Source organism: Protopterus annectens, chromosome 10.part0 (genome assembly GCF_019279795.1).
Source record: "Protopterus annectens isolate FY-2018-M chromosome 10.part0, PAN1.0, whole genome shotgun sequence".
Lineage (NCBI taxonomy): Eukaryota > Metazoa > Chordata > Ceratodontiformes > Protopteridae > Protopterus > Protopterus annectens.
Genome location: NC_056744.1, coordinates 66597750 through 66617557, shown reverse-complemented (window position 1 = coordinate 66617557; position 19808 = coordinate 66597750). Strand labels below are relative to the sequence as shown.

Genomic DNA, 19808 nt, shown 5'->3' with positions numbered 1-19808 from the left:
CTCTCAATGAAATTAATGGAGCATATCAACAAATTAAAGGCTTCATTAATGATCTGTTCATTTAGGGACGCATTGATGTTGATTTATTTAATTTTCTTTTAATTCCTTATCCAATCTCACCCACCCTGTTTGGCTTGCCTAAAATCCACAAAAATTTGGAAAAACCTCCTTTTCGCCCCATTATTGATGGGAGACAATCTATTACATATGGTTGTGCGAAATTTGTGGATGTTAAGCTCAAGGAAGCCTTGAAAAATGAAACCCAGATCTGCAAGGATTCGTGGGCATTTTTAGGCGCTATGAACAACTTTCCATTTTCTGAGAACTATAACTTCCTCACAATTGATGTCCGTGATTTATATACTACTATTCCTCAGGACATTGGTTGTGAATGGATTAGGGACTTTTTGTTGGAACAGCACTTGGATGGTTCTTCTATTGATTTAATTATTTACTTATTAGAGTTGGTTCTGAATAATAATTATTTTTTATTTAATAAAGAATTTTATTTACAGAAAACGGGTGTAGCCATAGGGTCCCCGTGTGAGGCCACCTTTGCAAACACAGTGATGGCCTATTGGGAGAAATAATTCCTGTTTAAGGACTTGGTTTTCCAAGAAAAGGCCACATGGTACACCCGTTATTTGGATGATATTTTCATTCTTTGGTGTGGCGATAAAGCCTCTGCTACAGCATTTGTTGAACATATCACTAAATTTATGAATTTCCTTAAATTTACATGTGAATTTAAAACTGATCGAATTTGTTTCCTTGACGTGGAATTAATTAAAAGTTCTTCTTTGAATGGTTATATTTCAAAAATATTTAGGAAACCGACATACTCAAATGCATTTCTTCACATTTCCAGTTGCCATCCTTTTTACCAGAAGAGGGGGCTTGTTAAAGGTCAACTCGTGCGGGCTGCAAGGATGGTTTCTTTGGAAAGTGATTTTATAAATAAATGCAGGTTATTGAAGGAAATGTTCGACAAATGAGGATATCCCACTAAATTAGTGGATGACCTCATAGATGAGGTCTCTTCTAAAAGATTGAGTGGATTATTTAAACCATTATTGAGTATTGATGACAGTTATAGTGCTATTGATTTGGAGTTTGGATGTCTGAATACCTATTTGGGCAACATGAGTGTTACTTGTAACGAACCAACAATAGACTCTGATAGCAGAGAATTGGATTCTAAACAATTGTGCGTGTCTTCTGACGTTGATTTAGCAAGACTGAGTTTTATGACTACTTTTTCAATTGATGCCCCTCTCTTGAGATCAATTGTTTTTAAAAATTGTTTTTTTTCTGCTGGATGACATTTCAGTTAGAAAACATGTAGATGAATCTCCTTGCGTGGTGTTTAGGAAAGGTAGGAATCTTAAAATGCTTTTGGAAAATAGCACCTTAAAATGTCATGCCCCACATTGTGGTATGCTTAAATGTGAAGCTTGTCGTTGGTGCAAATAGATTAATGTGGTTACCTTTTTTACAATTAATGGTAAAAAATACCATATTAATGATAAATTCAATTGCAATACTAGGGGGGCTGTCTATTTGAGCTTAATTTCGAAATGCCCCATTTTTATGTGGGTAAAACAGAAAGACCCCTTAAAAATAGAATTTATGAGCATCTGTATGCAATTGATAAAATAAATTTGAATAATGCACTAGCAAGACACATCAATGCTTTTCCGAAGCATGAATTTAAGTTTTTAGTTATTGATAAAATCCCAGGCAACATTAGGGGAGGACCAATGGATTTGAAGCTTGAAGAGAAAGAACTTATTTGGCAGTTGAAACTGAATGCCCTAGCCCCTCCAGGCTTAAATGACTTAGTTTCCATTAAAAGCATTTTGAAATTAAAAGCTTTAGTTAGATAGAGTTATAATTGTGTTTCCTTTTTATAGTTTTATATATTTATATGAATATAGATATATGATTTTTTAAATTTTTATATGTATATATGTATATATTTTTCATTTAGTCGTTTGTATGTGATCTAATATTGTTACTCATGTTGATTTATTTGTATATTCTCATTTTGGAATTGTTTTTATGAGTTGCCTTTTAAGTGGGAAGGTGATTTGGCACTTTAAAATGAGGCTTGGTTTATTTCTAAGGAAATGATGTCATGATTTGTAAATGTGTATAAGTGTACTTGTGCTTTTTTTTCAAATTGTCTGAAGAAGTTTGCTTATTTCAGTAAACTGAAGCGCTAAACGTTATTTGAGAATCCGGTGTGGTTTTTTTCTTCCATTTCATTTACTTGTTTGCAGTTTGCTTTTTACCAAGTTAGATTATAGTCAATCCATGACATACTTAAATTCTTTCCATTTTTACAGTTCTATACTATGATTTTATTTAACAACAAATAATTCTATGTTCCACATGACTTTCTTTTATTGCCCTTATGTTCTATTGCCATAATTGAGTTTTCTTCTAAATTACTATAAAGTCTGTCGGAATCAATTCCAGTGTATAGTTTATATGTCATCGGAAGGCCGGAAGGCAAGTTATTGGTCTATAATTTTTACGGTCACTTTCAGGTTCACTCTTAAATAGGAGCCTTGTTTTTCCTGTTCTTAGCCAGGTTGGTGTCTCTTCAGGGTGCGCATATAAATACTTCTTACTCATGGCTAAATCTTTATACAAAGATGTTAATACTTTTAACCAGAAGTTAGACGCTGCGTCTGGGCCTGGGGTTTTCCAATTAGAGGCATTTCTTAACTTTGATTCAATCTCTCTGGCTGTTACTTCACCCCATTTCATATCATGTACCTTTAAACTTCTTATTCTTTCTTTTACTTTTTCTATCCATTTAGCATATTTGTTATGTTCCACAGGATCTTCATAAATACTTCTCCAAAATGTTTCTATCTCTTCATTTTTTTATTGGTCTTTCAATTCCTTTTACCTTGTTTCCCAATTCTCTATAAAACTTTTTTGGGTCATCAATAAATTGCTTATTTTGTACTTTTCCTTTATATTTACTGTGTATCTTCTAAGTTTTTCTGTCTGTGCTGAGATTTTTAGTTTGTTTTTTGCAATAGTGCATGATAGATCCTGGTCTGTTCTAATACTGCACATTCCTTTTATCACATCTATCTTTCTAAGTATTTTTGTTTATCTGTTTGTTCTCTCTTCTATACTTTTCTAACAGTAACACATCTTGTCTTAATTGCTTTATAGTTTTCTCTATTCGATATTTCAGTGATGGTATTCAGTTCACCCCTTCCTTTCCCTCACTACCCTGTGTTCTTGTGGTAGAATTTTATCTGTTATTAATTTAGCTGCACAGTAATATATCCTGTTTACTTCTGTTATATTGCATGGATTTCTATGAACAGCCCTAATTCCTGTGTTCATTTGTTTTATCAAACTTCTGACTTTTTAGGTTTTATTGACCTTTTGCAGTCTATTTCTTTCATTGATCTTAATATATTTATCTGTATCTACTAAATGAAGCAAATCTTCTCTTAAGTTATTTTCATCTAAACTGATGGCACATTTTTTGTTTTCCATTTCCTGCAGGCATTCTATAGAAAGTTCTGTAATGTCTTCCTGTGGCACCTTCTCTTCATTTTCATCCTGTGCCATCTGTTGCTCTTTCGTATGGGAACTCACTATGCTATCACTTGTCAACATTGACTGTGTCCGAGTTTCCACAGGTTCCTGTTCCTTCCCTTGCCTTGCTGTCCAGCTTCAGGTAAACATTCATACTGGTTTCCTGTAGAAGGCTCCAAAATATTTTCATATGTCACCTGACCAATTACTTTCCATTCCACTGGTTTCCTCTTAATTTGGATGAACATTGCTCTTTCCTGTTGTGGTGCTTTCTGAATTAGAATTTCTACACTGAATACTTCACTTTGCAGATGCTCCATAACCTCAGTTTATATTTCTTTAACTTCTCCATTACTAAACTCCTTTTCTATTTTACTCTGTCTTCTCATTTTTTGTATTGCAAAGTTTTCCATGTCTGTATACCTTTGCTTGTATTTCTCTTCAGATATGTTTGGTGCTGATCTTTTTGCTTTGATTAGTTTTGCTTTCTCCTTTGCATAAATATTCCATCATATTAAATCTCTTTTTCTTTCCCATGTCCATATTTCTTCTTCAGATGTCTCCTGATCTGTCTGTTTCTCCTTACTTTGGGGACTTGTTCCATCACGCTGTGATATAACCTGTGTTAAATCTACACCAAATCCTTCACTTCACAGGCACTCTATAACTTCAACTTCTATTTTTTTTTTTAACTTCTACTTTACTAATATTTTCTACATTCCCTCTTTGTGATCTTATTTTCTTAATTGTGAGGTATTCCATATCTGGATGTCTTTGCCTGTATTTCTCTTCAAATATCTTTGGGGCTGCCTTCATTATATTGATTAATTTGACTTTTGCCTTGGTATAAATATTGCACCGTATCAACTCTCTCTTTCTTTTCTATGCCCATATTTCTTTCTTATACTTTAAAAAATCTCTAGGTTTTGTTGTTTATATTTTTTCACTTCCTCAGAAGCTTCTTTTTCCAATCAGATCAACGTTTCTTGGTCTCTATACTGTTTTTCACAAATCTGTTGTAATAAGGAACACAGATTTTTATTTGAAGCTTATAGCAGTTTTTCTTGTGGAAGTATTTTTCTTTCTTCAGATTTCTCTTTCATTCTTTTTATATATCTTGTGTCTGGAAATTCTGGGCTTTTTGCATAATAGTAACAAAACATAATTTCTTTCTTATCCTCAATAGTCCACTCTGTCATCTTTATGGCTGTTCTTTGGCCTATCAGTTTTTTTGTTTTTTGTGAACTGCTACTTCCTTCTACAACAGGGAGGCCATCTTCCCTCTGGGCCTGGCGTGGCCCAATTGTAGAATTGTTTCCGTATTTTGATGATTCTGCACTGTCATTTTTTCCAGTCCTGGCACTAGTGTGCCTACCAGGATTGGGTCCTTTTTTATCCTGGGTCTTATGCACCCAGCTATCCTTTTTATTTTTTGTCCATAATATATGCTGTATAAATACAGTCTGTATATCAGTGTCATCTTGGTAAGATTTTGTGAAAAACAGGGTCCACCTTGCAAAGGTACTCACCAGGACTTGACTAGTAACTCAACCAGTATTCACCCTAAAATGTCCTGTGAGGCTCATGGACTCTACCATTGGTCACCCATACAGCAGGTTCCCCCTTCCCTTGGGATAGGAGAGCTGGTCATCAGCCTATTTATTCTATTCTTTCCAACCAGGCCTACCAACATCCTGAGACCATTCTCACCTTCAGGTCACCATGGTCACAGACATATGACTGCCTTTGTGTCATAGGAAAAGCAGTCCTTTCACAATGCCTTTGAAATGTGAAATGTGAAATTGCACTATAGACCCTAGTGGAAAGTAAAACCAACACAGGAAGTGCATGCAAATTCCATATAACTGGCACATCACCTGGAAATCAAACCGAGGTCCAAGTGGTATGAGGCAGCATTCTGTGTAAATCACCTGAGCACTAAACTCCATCTGTTCAAGTACTAACTGGTTACTAGGATGCTTACTAAAAAAATAAATATTAAATTGTTACTGATGCTATGCAACAGCAGCATAAAACATATGGATTATGAAGACATAGCCAGATTATTTTAGATAATAAATTTTCTTGGAACCTTTGAATTTTCTGTTACTCAAAAATTTGTGGGTTGATGTAACTTGTGTTTTTTATTGTGTGCAGTAATGGAATTTCTTTACCTTTATTGTACTGGTTTATAACACTCTTCACAAATCATATTATTTTTTTACACAAACATCAGGTTTATTCCTACTAACAGAAAATCCTGTTTTTATTTCTGTTTCTCTGTTCTGCCGTGGAGATGCATGGGAAATAACTGAGTTTAATGAGTATTTACTAGAGCAGGTGGCTGTCAACTAGATCTCACTGATTTATTTATTTATTTTGTAGCAGTCGTCCAAAACAGAAAGTGATGTTCCTGATAGCCAAAAGGAGGCACTTCCAATATTGGCGGATATAATACTCTATTACTGTCGGAATGCCAGGCACCCTGTGTTGTTACAACTCTATCAGGCAGAGGTATGTACCCTAGTAAGCATGCCCTACTTATGGAACTGTGGCACTCAGTGTATCATGTACAGAATGCCTTTTGTCAAGTAATTCATGCCCTGACTTTCTGCATCATAGCTTAAAGACCATTGTCATAATTGTCTAACAAGATTTTGTTTAGAGAAGAGCTTCAACCATTATGCAACCTAATTCCTGATCTTGATTGATTTTAATTCATGAAAAGGGGGAAAAAAAGCATTGATAGGACTACAGCAGGTGAATGACTGCAGACTCTTTGTTTCAGAAGAGCCTGCCCATTTCTTGCATTCTTAGGGGATATGCACCATAAAATGATATCAGTAAGAATCCCTTGTTCAGTATATCACTTTTGTTTTGATACAGATGACATGTTAAAATGACCTGTCCTTGTCAGAGCACTAGGGAACTGATCCCCCAAATTTCATTGCTGCTTAGGATGAAGAAAAGGGTCCTGGATGATGGTGAGTACTGGGCTGGGTGATCAGAAGGGCATACACATAATCAGAAAAAGCAGAGTGACACCTGCTAGCTGTTGCCCATCTCTGTACCTCCACTTTTTCTGTTATATGTGCAACAGTGATGCTCTCTTCATATGTATGGTGCTTTGTTGCATGAGTATCACTTTTTTGCTTTACATATCTTATGATAAGTGTGAAGTGATATCTCTAGAAACACTCCTTGTTTTCCAGGGCCCTATCTTGACTTATGTTCAGAAAGTACATTGATAAAGTACACTGGCATTTGTAAACTCCCATGTCTGCTTTTTTCCTCCCACTCAGTACATTCAGGGAATAAACATACAGGCTTTGTTGTCTTAAGAGATGTCTGCAGGAATTGCAAATAAAACTTTTTAACATGAAATTTGCAGTGTCTTCAAACCATTCATTGGGCTGCTCTTCTGGTATAATTAAAGGGGATTGGTTTAGTTACAATGAGCACAGATTTATTTTAACGTGTTATTTCTGTAGATTTTGAGATATTCCTAATGTTTTTAAACAAAGCACAGCTAGAAATATTTTATAGAGATCTCGGTTAACAAGTTTATTTGCCCTTAAGTGGGAACTATTCATGATCAGGATATGCTTGCACATTCTTTTTTAAATCTAAAATTAGAAGGTATTGGGGTAGGGTTATTAGTTAAGTACATCAGACATAAGCATGCCTTGTACTGAAACAATGTTAACTCTGTCTGAAGAGATCTGTAGTCAGACCATCTTTTTGATAGACTGGTGAAATCAATATTCTAAGAGTATGCCCAGTCTTTATTATAGTGATTATTTTATATGCATTGTCAATTACATGTTTGCATTCCTCTGCAGTTAACATTTGCTGGGGGTGAAAAGACAACTGAGGTATTCATTCGGTCACTGGACCTTGGGAACACCGCTGCTATCCGGGCTATTAAGGCTTCAGGTAAGTAACTGTAATTTTCATTTTTGACATGACAGCAGTATAAAGCCTGTAATAAAGAATTTTAATGCTTGCTTTGGATATGCACATGTTAAAATTCAGAGGGTAGACTTCCATTTGGGAGTGTCCTGCAAACATTTTTTTCTGCATATATAGTACAGTATTTGATTATTTAGGCATCCACTTCATATTTCATTCAGACACCTAAGTCTGACCCAATCTCAGCAGTGTTGAGATTTAGGTGGCACCTATAACAAGATAAACGTTGTCATTATGTTCCTGCATCCACCCCTTCCACTATACAGTAAAATTTCATTGCTAGACAAAGTGGTGCAGCTCCTGACAGCATCATGTCATGACACTGTTGCTGAGTTTTACCCATGTTGTATAGCACTAAGCCTGGCACATGAATTTCACAGCTCTCTTCTTTCATTTCCTAGGTATTAGGGACTGACACAAAGACATCTGGAGTCAATTTAATAAACTGCATTCCTGAATCTGATCAAAGTCATTTTTTTAATTATACTTAACAGAGGCAACTATAGAATTGTCTTGGTAGCTTGGAAGATGTACAAGGTTTCTATGGAGGTTTAAGATTAGGACTGCAGGCAAAACAAAATATAGTGGGTTGATTGCACCCATCCATCATTATCTACACTGGCTTTCTCTCTTTCCCCCTCCTTTCTGGGAACTTCCTTTATTCTGCCTCTCCTAACTCATACATTCCCCCTTGTACTTACTAAGCTAATTATAAAAATTGTATTATTTTGTTTCCTATTTACTAGCTTCCTAAGATATAATGGCTTCTCAGTTTTTCTATTGAAATGTTTCCTTTTGTAGTCTGTATCATCTGTAATGTTCGTCACCAGTATGTACTACCTGAAATGTTATGCTCTAAACTGTATATTTTGTAAACATTGTAATCTGATCTAAAACCTATTGTAACCTTGTTTCTGGAGCTTTTCTCCCCAGGACTCCATTGAATATTGGTTCATCTTGGCCCAATGGACTATCCTGGTAAACCAACTGCAAATAAATAAATAAATAAATAAATAAATAAGTGATATCCACATAACCTATTTTCTTCTTGTCCTTGAAATATGTTTGTATGTACATGTTTTTTAAGCCCTATATGCACTAAATGCAGAGCATCTTCTGTAAATAGAGACCAGTGACTACTGAGTCCTCACTACTTCATATATGAGAACAGCAAGGAGGTGTGATGATTCAGACCAGTCTGTACAATAATAAGAAGGTCAGGGTCCTAGTGGCAGCTCAGCATGTCCAGCTTACAGTAGAAGAGGATGAACATAGTGGATATTTGGTCCACACTGCACATTGTGTAAAAAGAACAATGAATAGTAAATACTCCGTCCATCCTGTTCACCGTCAGATAGCTTTTTGGAGCAATGGCAGATTGTGCAGTAGCAGGGGTCTAGGGTTTGTCACTCACTCATTGGGCATATAAATATGCAATGCCCCATGGTGTCCTTGGGAAACTTTAGCGCTGTGCTCTCAGATGCATTTTGATTGTCTTTACAGGTGTGCAGATGGACACACACTGTTTTATTTCCCCATCCAAAAAAAAATATTCATTCACACATGGATAGAATCCTTGCCTCCCCATCACTCTAACTGCTGGTGTGTATTTTAGGAAACAACATGCACAGTTCAGTTGAGAAAAAGCAATCTTTCCAGTTCCAGATGGAGCATTGTTTGTTACCTTTTTGAAACTGTCATTGCATATACAGTGTTCACGTGGGAAAGGGAAGCAAAAAGTAACAATAGTGGAATCTTTATAGATTGAGATGCATTCAAATACCTCATTGTACTGCAATTGTTTAAAATACGTATGATCAGTTTAGCCACAGTATAAACAAAAGAGCCAGATATATTTTATTCAAACAGACAGTGCTAAGAGTGCAATCAGTTATGATGATCTTATACACTGAAAAATGTTTACTCTGTAAATGTTACCAGTTTGGTGAGGAGATTCATATCACACAAATTGATAGTACACTAGTGCACACCCTGTTCTTGGTGTACTAGGAAAGAGTATGTCAGCAACCATCACATATGGAATTTGCATCTGCCACAGCAGCCAGAGAACGTGTTTGCATTATCTGAAAATCATCTGAAAGTGTAAATGCAGCTTATAGGAATTCAGTCACTTGTGTTTGTTATTGCTGCTAAATGAAATGAGTTACTGTTTTGAATGAGGGTACACCTTTACCTCTTTGTGTTATAAATGCAGTGAGACCTCTGTTCAAGTGAATACTGTAAGTACTGTGGAAAATCATCTTCTGCATGTACATGTACCTGGTGTGTCTTCATCAGGTAATACCAAATCGTTTTTTATGCATTATAACATCAGGAAGATGCCACCTTCAGCTGACTTAGCAGGACGTTGTGAAGTCTTTGCCCAGTTTATACTGCTGATGTCTAATCATGGAGAAACCTCACAGATGCCCACCCAGTACCCACATGCATACATATGTAAACATGTAGGAGACGGTGTGTGTATGTGTGTATGTGTGTATGTGTGTGTGTGTGTGTGTGTGTGTGTGTATGCATGTGTGTGTGCATGGGCATGTGTGTGCACGTGTGTGTGTGTGTGTGTGTGTGTGTGTGTGTGTGTGTGTGTGTGTGTGTGTGTGTGTGTGTGTGTGTGCGTGTGTGTGTGTGTGTGTGTGTGTGTGCGTGTGTGTGTGTGTGTGCGCACGCGCGTGCATGTGTGTCTGTCTGTCTGTCTGTTTTCCTGTGCACTGCAGGTTATATAGGTAGACTTAAGAATAATACACAGTAACTGTACTACATGGATACTGTGTTTTCTACCTTTGTATCCAGCTAGTCAGACCAGAATGTTATTGTCTTAATCTCTTGATATTTGCCTTCTCTGCTGGATTTCAGTAAATGGAGCAATAAACAACACTGAAAAACCTGGCAGAATGTGTATCACAGGATTGAAGACATGGCTGTGATCGATGGAATTGTGACCAGCTAGTGACCCAGGTGCTGGAAAAGCCAGTAAGGGGAAGTGAAAAAACCACCTCCCCCATCTTGATGAAAGGGATGAGTCAGTTCACTCTTCTGCTGATGCCAAGTAGAGACTGGCGGCAGTCAGTACCATCTCCTCATCTTACGGTAAGAGGTGGGTCAGTTCAGTCTTGTACCGATGCCAAGCTAAAACAGGATACATTCAGTAATTCCAAGGACCAGTAGCTGAACATGAGCAGTGAAAGCACACCAACACATTCTGCACCTTGTGCAGCATTGTGCATGCAACATTAGATGCACTATTACCCTTTCATTTTTGCTGATTTTTTTACAGCAATGTCTACATCACTGAGGTGAAGGTGAGAGATACAACCAACATTAGAAAGCCTTTTTGAGGGCTCTCTGTTTAATGACCATCACAACTGGCTGGTGCTGTGGAAGTGGAGAAGAGACTTGGCAATTGGAAGTGGAGAGACTTTTATAGTGTACAGAAATGAGGGGGTAAAAAAGAAGAATGAAGTTCATCCAAATATTTTGTACTCTCGACGGAATGTAGATGTTTCAGAAATCCATCATTGTCAAAAAGGTACAATGACAAAACTAACTTCAGAAACAAAGTAAGAAAACCCATTTGTTGTTAATGCCCTGAGTGTAGGTTTTGGTTGAGAAATAGAAATTGCATAACATGTGGATTGGACTTCACCAATTATCTTGTAACTGGTACTAATCTAATTTTTGTACAGATTTGAAGATAGGCAGTTCTGAAAGTACCAAGAATTGTGAAACTGCTGTTCTGCAAAATAAAACATGAAAAAATCAGCATAATCATATAATGTGAAATTCACTTAATGTACATTCTAAAGAAATGTTGTGTTTTCATTTAACATTACCCTGAAGTATTGACTCTTTTTGTTTTTATTTATAGGACGAGGCTGCAAAAGGTTTGGTATTGATGATGACAGGGAGGCAGTACCATTAACACTAAAAATTGTCTACAGCAAGGTAAACTATGCCCATATCTATAATATTTAAAATATTTAGTTTTTGTTTTGTCATATTCTGCTGTGCTTTTTTTCTTATAATTTGACAAATGCTGCTGTATTGAAGCAAACAAAATTTGGAAATGAAGCATAAGTCATCTCATATTAGAAAAACAGCCCCTTTGCCATGAACTCTGCCTGTGCTATCACACCTGCTTGCCTCACTAATCCTTAGTCACTTTAAAATTTTTTGGTTGTTTTTGAGTTTGTAGTAATTCTTAAAATCTCTTCCTGATTTTCATGAGATGTAATACTAGGTATGCATTTACATCTCCTCTGCTTTCTGCCCCAGGATGTGTATGTGCAGAATTGCTTCCACTTTGAGATCTTCCTTCACCTGAAGTCTTTGTTATGGAAAACCATCAAATTTCCCTTCACAACTACTACCGTTACCTCTATAGAATGGTTGAAATTCACCTGAATAACAGGACTTATGAAGTTATGTTATGCAGGAGATGCATCTGCATTTCACCCTGTATACCACTGTGAAATCTGGAGACGTTTAAATCTTTCTGTGTGGCTTTTATTCAAGATTTAAGTAGTAGCGTATGGTACCCTTGTGGGGTTTAAGTATCTTTGCTGACTCCTACCCATGCTGGTCTACTATCCTTCTCTACATAATGAAAAACACAGCTATGTGTGTCCCCTCTACGGCTACTTCTCGCATCATTATGCACCTTTTATGTCATGCACATTTATACTTTTGCATATTACCAGAAAAAATACATATTTTAATACTTTTTCTAAACAAAAACCTTTTAATGCCCCCAAAACAAATGCATATATGCCAAACTGAATATTTTTCATTGTGTTTGTTTGTTTGTTTTCTGATCATTTACTTTTTAATTCCATAAAGAGGAAATGATACTACAGCATAGCAACAGAGCTAACAAGGCAAAAACAAGTTTACACAGAGGCTATCAAAACAACATTAAAAGTAATGCCAGATAAATATTCCATCAGCTGCATACTTCTCAATTTCTTTGCTCAAGATTTCTGGGCAAAGGAAAAAATAATGAAGGAACGAAGGCCTCAAATCAGGGACACTATTTCAATATTAATTGTGTTAATAAAACGTTATACAACGGCAGGCTTTCTGTGAACAATAAGAGGTACTAAACTCAAAAACATGCCACGTTGACTAATGTAATCTTCAGTGATAGTCTAAAGAATCAAAGGGGCTGGGTGAGAATAAGAAAAAAGTCAGGAACGTTCTGCCAAATTAAGAACAGTTGAAAGGTATAATCAGTCGAAATGCTAAAACAATCTTGTTTTAATAAAAAAATATTATACTGTTTCCCCTGATTTGGCTACCTAAGTAACAAAATGAAAAACGTCAGTTTGAATGCTCTTGTTTAACCATTCATTCTGGTAAAGAAAAATATCTAAAACAATAATATAATTGGTATCATCATGGTTTAAAATGCTATTCATTAAAAACCTGACCATAAATTTCAAAATATTTAACATTTTAGCTCATGCTTGTATCCTAGATGATTACATTTTACAATTAATTATAACTTAATCTAAAAAGGAATTACAGGTTAAACATATAAGCATGTTAAATACGTGTCCGTAATCATACCTGTAGTTTGATGTGGGATACCAGTTCTATATTGGTCTTGTTAGATAACAACAGTAGTGTAGGATGGGGTGAAAGGGACAACAGCCCCGGGTGCTTTGTGTTGGGGGGTGTGATTAGCTGATCCCAACTGATTGTTCTAAAGCCAGTATTGCATTTGCACTCTGAACTGAGCACTGTAGCACTCTGTGTGTGGTCTAAACTATAGTACCTGCTTGCTACAGCTTGCTATGGCTTAAAAGTAAAAAAAAAACAAAAAAAAAAAATCTTTTTTTTAACTAAAACCTGAGTTTTCTATAATTCTGTGTATGGTCTAAACTGTAGCAACCGCTTGCTACATTGTGGCAAACAGTTTGTTACAGTTTATAAGTAAAAGTAAAATATCTAAAATCCGAGCTCTGTAGTGCTTTGTGCATGCAGGGTATAAAGTATAGCAACTGTTTGATACAGTTTAAAAGATAATATTTTTAAATAAAATGTGTTAAAGCAGGGTTGGAGGGGTGAAATGGGATCAGAATGGCTGGGGCTGGAGGGAGGGGGAGTATGTCATGCATCTGGCCACTTGGTTGGTGTGCCAGTAGAAGGAACTTTTATTTTTTTTTTTTTGCTGAGGGTGAGGTACATAGATCTAACTTTCATAAGCTAATCAGTTATGGCTTATTAAAGTGGTGTTTTTTTTTTTTTTAGATGGGTGGGGTGCTGGTTCATAGCACTGGCCCAGCGCAGAAACAATTACACTTCTGGATGATAGCATATTAAAGGTAGTTTTTGGGGAGGAGAGAGAACTGAGAGTGAATAGTAGTAGCTTTTTTTTTTTTTTTTTTATTCAGGAGGAAGCCTTTATGGAGGTAAAGGAGCAATATTATAGTAGAGTCATTAGCATATTGTACTATGGTGGTCTCTTTGCTGCTGTGTTTAGGTCGTGATAAGTAAGTTGAACAGTAGTGGTACTAGGATCGAGCCTTTTGAGACTCATCCTGCCATTTCACTGCTTTGTACTGATTAACAAGGTAAGTAAGAAAACAGTTAAATGAGGAGGGTGAGAACACATAGGAAGGGATTTTAGTTAGGAGAATGTAATGATTGACTGTCTTGATTTCCTTAGAAAGAGCCAGAAATAGGGTTAGAAGACCTGAATTTCTATTGTGAGTTATCACATCCGTGAATCTTAGAAGGGCGGAGTTTGTACTGTGATTGAGTCTGAAACCATGTGAGGGAGGGAGAAGGTCATGAGAAGTAATATATGTAGTAATCTGAGAGTAAAATACATCTTTCCAAGAGTTTGTATAAGGGTGAGAGAATAATAGGCAGTTTATACTTTGTAAGCTCAGTTGATGAACTGCCTTTATGGAGGCGTATTATGTAGGTTTTTTCCATAAGGTGGAGGCATATTTTTCTTGAATAGAGCAGTTTCTTAGAATTGAGACAATAAATGCAAGGCTGTCTGCAGCGAGTTTTAGGTATTCTGATGAAAACTGGTCAGGGGCAGTAGCTGTTGTCTTGTAAGAGCATACTGCTTTTAATTGTAGATTTTTAAATTGGAGTGAGTATGAAGGCTTTACGGATTGTGGTGGATGGCTGGATTTGTAGTAGTTTTGTTTTGTAGGAGGGGGAGTACAGTATTTATAAAATTTGAGTTAAATTATGAAGCAATGCTTTGGGAGTTATTTGTTGGGGATGGGCTGGGTTGGGTTGATTTTCCAGGACTAAGGAATGCATTTATTTATGTCCAGAAGGGACTATTTGATGATGAATTTTGGGTGTTGCTATAATAAACATTTTGTCCTGTTTTATGCATTGTTTGTTGTGTTTCCTAAACCACCTATATTGTTGCAGGGATGTTTGAGACTTGGTTTGACTTCTAGGCTTTATCTCTAAGTTGCATGAGTTTGTTGTTTAGTTAACCAAGGGGCTGGTTTGTTTTTAACTCTTTTGGTTTATAATGGTGCCTGACCTTCCAAGATATTTAGAAACATTTTATTACCTACGTCTACTGCTTCATCAAGGGGAAGAGTTTTAAGTGGAATCCAATTGATCTGTAATAAGCTTCCAGTAAAAGTTTCTGTACTGAAGTTACTGAGGTTTCTGACTTTGTTATAGTGATGAACCTTGTGGGGCTGTTTGGAGGGGTATCTGATTATATAGTTTTGCTGGTGATCACTTAGGCTATAGGCTGCCTCTTGTGGCAACATTGTTTGGGATGGATGGATGTCACAATCCAGTCTAGGATGGATTCTTTAGATGTGACTGTGTTAATTGTAGTTACAAATTTGATCCAGTGGGAGAATTTTTATAGTTGAATTGAAATTGTTGGGTTTTCTAGGGCTATCCTTTGCCGATCTATGTTAACGACTCCTAGCAAGATGGTTTCCAGTCTTATTTTGGCTGAGATCCAGGAGAGGATCTCTTTCAGGATGGGGAATGTTGTGATATGTAGACTTATTGTGGCTAGAAATTTGTCAGTATTCAGTTTGAGTAAGGAGTTGAGAAGTTCAGCATTGTTAAAAGCGGGTATAGTATCATGGTAAGTGGAGCGATCTAAAACATTACTGTTGAAAACAGCAACTATGCCTGCTTTCTTGTTGGTTCTATCTAGTCTGAGTATATTATAACCTGCTGGGAGTATATCTGTATCTTTAGTAATTGGTTTTAAGCAGGTTTCTCTGGCTATAAAGAGATTAAGGGAGTAGTGGACTATACAGGCATGAACTTCTGTGATTTTGTTATACAGACTTCTTAGGTTATTATGTAGTATTTTAAGTCATACAGGGTTGGAGAGGTAGCCTGTTGGTGTTTTGGGATGTGTGGAGGCTGGTTTGGTGGGTCTGGGGTTAGATGAGTTGGTCCAGGATAGGCATGTATATTCCCTCTCAATATTATTATCCAGTTAGCAATGAGGCATACAAGGTTTACTGGATTAATGGAGGAGTGTGCTTCTGTATATATGTATGCATGTAATATATATATATATATATATATATATATATATATATATATATATATATATATATACACGCACACACACACATATATATATATACCTACACCCACACACACACACACACACACACACACACACACACACACACACACATATATATATATATTTTTTTTTTTTTTAAAGCTGACATTTTCTGTTATGTCTGCTGTTTCAGCTGTGGACTGTTGATTTAGTATTACTTTTAACTCTGTTTTGATTCATGTATGCACTTTTTTGTTGTTGTTCTGGTTGTTTGTTTTTAAACCATGCTATTTTTCTTCGTTCCCATCTTAGCATGTTGTCAAACCTTATGTAAATCCTTCTTTAATCTATTATCATGAGCTGCCTAGGCCCATCTGCATGGATAATTACCATTGGCTGCCATAAAACTGAATTCTTTCTAGGGTAATAATGTGTGTGCTATCATTCGGTAAGCTGTAATTAGAGACAAAACTGGAAGCATTCCTGTCCTTGACAATCCCCATTGTCTCTTTTTAAAATAAGCTGAGTATGCGGTGACAGTCCTTCTCTGTTTTCATAGGCTCATAGGAGAATACAACTGTGTCAGACACTTTCATGCCTAGCAATACCCAAAGGTTAAAATCAAACCCTTTATCTTGTATCTGTGAAGTGAAGACCTTAACCATTATGCCAACAAAAGCAGTAGTGCAAACCTGACACAAAGCCTGGAACAAGTATGCTGTTATTTTTTTTTTACACTAAACCAGCTGATCACTGTTGGATGTTCTCATTCTGTGAGCCTTTCCTTGTATGGTGAACAGTTAAATAGATTTACACAGATTAACATGTTGTGACATGTTTTACAACTCATTCTTTTTTCCTCTACATTTTGAACAAGCACTATATGCAGAACTAGTGAGTTGAACTGGAAGTGATGGAATGTGAAAGATATTTCAGTTCTGCAGAAAATATTGTTTTGATCACAGTAGGCCAAGTAAGATAATGTTGGATGGTAGATCTAGTTGATCCTGTATGTGGTACAGGAGTAAGATTTAAGCCCGTCATTTTTACAGAGGGCACCTAAGTAGAATAAATTCCTGTAAAATGATGTCGTCTTGCAGATGTAATGAATACAGTTAATGGTGGAGCTTGGGACTGAATCCTCAGCACAGAAATTAGTATTTTTTTTTGTCTTTCATAGTAACCAGTATCCAGCAAACCCATTGGCCACCGTGTTGTAAACAATGTCCAGCCTATTTTATGGGGAAGAGTTCTGAGACAAAACAGAACTCCTTTAAAAGACAGAGGGGATGGGTTTTAATTGATACAGAATGTAAGCCTCTTGATGAATAGCATTTTTTAACTTAGACCATCTTAGAGAGATCTTCAGCATCTTTTGTTGAACTAATTGTGTTACCAAGTTTGTACCCACCAGCATTTTTGATGATCTGTAGGCCAGTTATATCAGTGGCATAAAAACAGTATTTGCATCTTTAGTGAATTGAAAATAGAGGATTAAAAACAAACTAAAATTGGTGTTAGGAGAAATCCTTATGAAACTGAAAAAGAAATGTAATGGGTGAAAATCCAATATACCTTTTGTATATTGGAAACATTGTGTTGAAACTGTGATAACAGAAACACATTTTCTCTGATGTTTCGGGGACGGCAGTATATGAAAATGCATCTTGGGGAGGGATTACCCTGTATTTGCAAGAATTTTATATTTTCCCCATATCTGCCAACTATTAGCCTTCCAGCAGTAAAGGAAAGGAAAGGAACTAAACAAACATCCTATCTATTGCTACCTTTAAAATGCCCCTCTTCTAGTAAGTGTCCACAGTACAGCAAGCCAGTCTGTCACCTTCTCATCAAGAGGACGAGCTAGCAATGGGCACTCACACCAGTCTTTTCCACCTTGTTTCTTCAGCACATGAGCTGCTAATTGAACACAAGTCATCAAAGACATAGACAGAGCATTATCCCCGTACACCATGGAGCCATGCCAGTGTTTGCAAGAATGACTATTGTGTGAAATACAAATGCATGAATATGTATCCTACAAGTCATGTAATTTGGTGCATACTTTATCTTCATACTGTATTCTCAAAACAGAATAGAAGGCCACTGTAAACTGACAAAAGCACTAGCATATTCCTTCTAGAGGACAAACTAAGAAAGTGGATAGACTTTAACACATGTTTTGCAGGGAGCAAGCCACCTGTATCTCTCACATGGAAGGTGTATTCACCCCACAGTCCCAAACATAAACACTCTCAGTCTGAGATGATTACAACTTGAAAAAGTAGTGTAAAACACAAATATACACACCAAAAATTAATTTTCCACATCCTATGAAATAGCTCAATCTTTGTATTAAGAATAATTAAGCATGGGTGTGGGTGCAAAGCCCCAACAAAAGTGATATAGGGGAATTCCCCCAAAAGTATATATTTAACTCCGTAAGTTTGAGTTAACTGTTGCAACACATTTGTTGTTACCACTATATGCATAAATGAACATACTCACTTAGATTTCCATACAAATTTGTTTCTGCCCTTATTTAATTAAGCAAATGTGTTGGTAAGGAATTTTGAGTGAACAAATGGGACTTAAGCAATTGTGCTTCTTGCAAACATAGTGTAGCCATCTTGAGTTGGGCAGGCTCAGAACTGTACTCTGAAATACTAACCTTGGTCTGGATGAACCTCAACAGCTGCTTGGGGAATAAGGAACCCAACAGTAAGTACATTTCTCTCTTATAGTATAAAAAGTGAACTCTGTTATCTTTCATTCATTCATTTTGTTGGCTGCATAAATCCCTCTGAGCCAATGGCCCCTTTTAAGGGATAAGTTACTGTTGAACTTCCACAAAGAATCTTGGTACTAGTGTATTCAAATACTTAAATTATGCCTAGTTTCGACCTTGGTATTCTAGATTATGAATGTAGCATAACATTATCACCATCCTGTTATCTATATGTTATAATGCTAGCATATGTCTTCTGCTCTGTGTGTATTATTAATTCTGATCAGCTGAGATTTTATAGGTTTAGATCAGTAATCATAAAAGCTATTTAATTAAAAATGCTTCAGATTTGGACTGCAACTCCTAAAGATTCATAAACTATATTATTTCTGTAAAATATTGTGGTTAAGCATTTAGGAAATATCTCCTAATATGTTGCAGTCTTGCATTTTCTTTCAATCTGTTAGGCAACAGTAAGTGGAAGAAGCCAGTGGTGTGACACAGAAAAGAGCTGTACATCTGTGAGCCTGAGTAAAGCCTGTAAGGCACTTGAAGAGCTCGGTAAGTTGGTAGTATATTTTGTGGGTTTTTATGTACCATGGATAATGTCTTTATATACCACAGGTTTTCCTTTACATTAAATGAATGTATAGCAGCTGAGATGAAGGCTTTTATCTTGTAAAGTTTCTGGACTGTATTTTACATCTAGTCTCACCTAACACAATGCTTCTTGTGTTTGCATTTGGTGGAAGCTGCATTAATGTAGGAATAATTTAGGTTCATCATTACTAGCATCATATGGTGATGTGTCCAGTGTTACTAAAGACACAAGTTGCATTGATTTGTTAGTTGAAATGCCAAGTGCCAACAAGCCAAAAAAAATATATATATATAAATAGAGAGAGAGAACGAACACAGTAGAGGAGTGAATGTCGAAAACCACTCTTCTCCTTTAAAGTGTTTTTACAGGGGGGCAAGTCCCCCACAGCCCCTAAA

General features: G+C 36.4%; 1 protein-coding gene across 1 annotated transcript in view; it reads left to right on the top strand.

Moving 5' to 3' along the window:
- PIK3R5 (phosphoinositide-3-kinase regulatory subunit 5) overlaps nt 1-19808 on the top strand; it is an 823030-nt gene that overhangs the window by 708959 nt on the left and 94263 nt on the right. Inside the window, exons 14-17 of the mRNA XM_044085025.1 lie at nt 5956-6084; nt 7413-7506; nt 11426-11502; nt 19280-19373. Coding sequence (XP_043940960.1) covers nt 5956-6084; nt 7413-7506; nt 11426-11502; nt 19280-19373 — 394 coding nt within the window. The remainder of the gene's footprint in view (nt 1-5955; nt 6085-7412; nt 7507-11425; nt 11503-19279; nt 19374-19808) is intronic.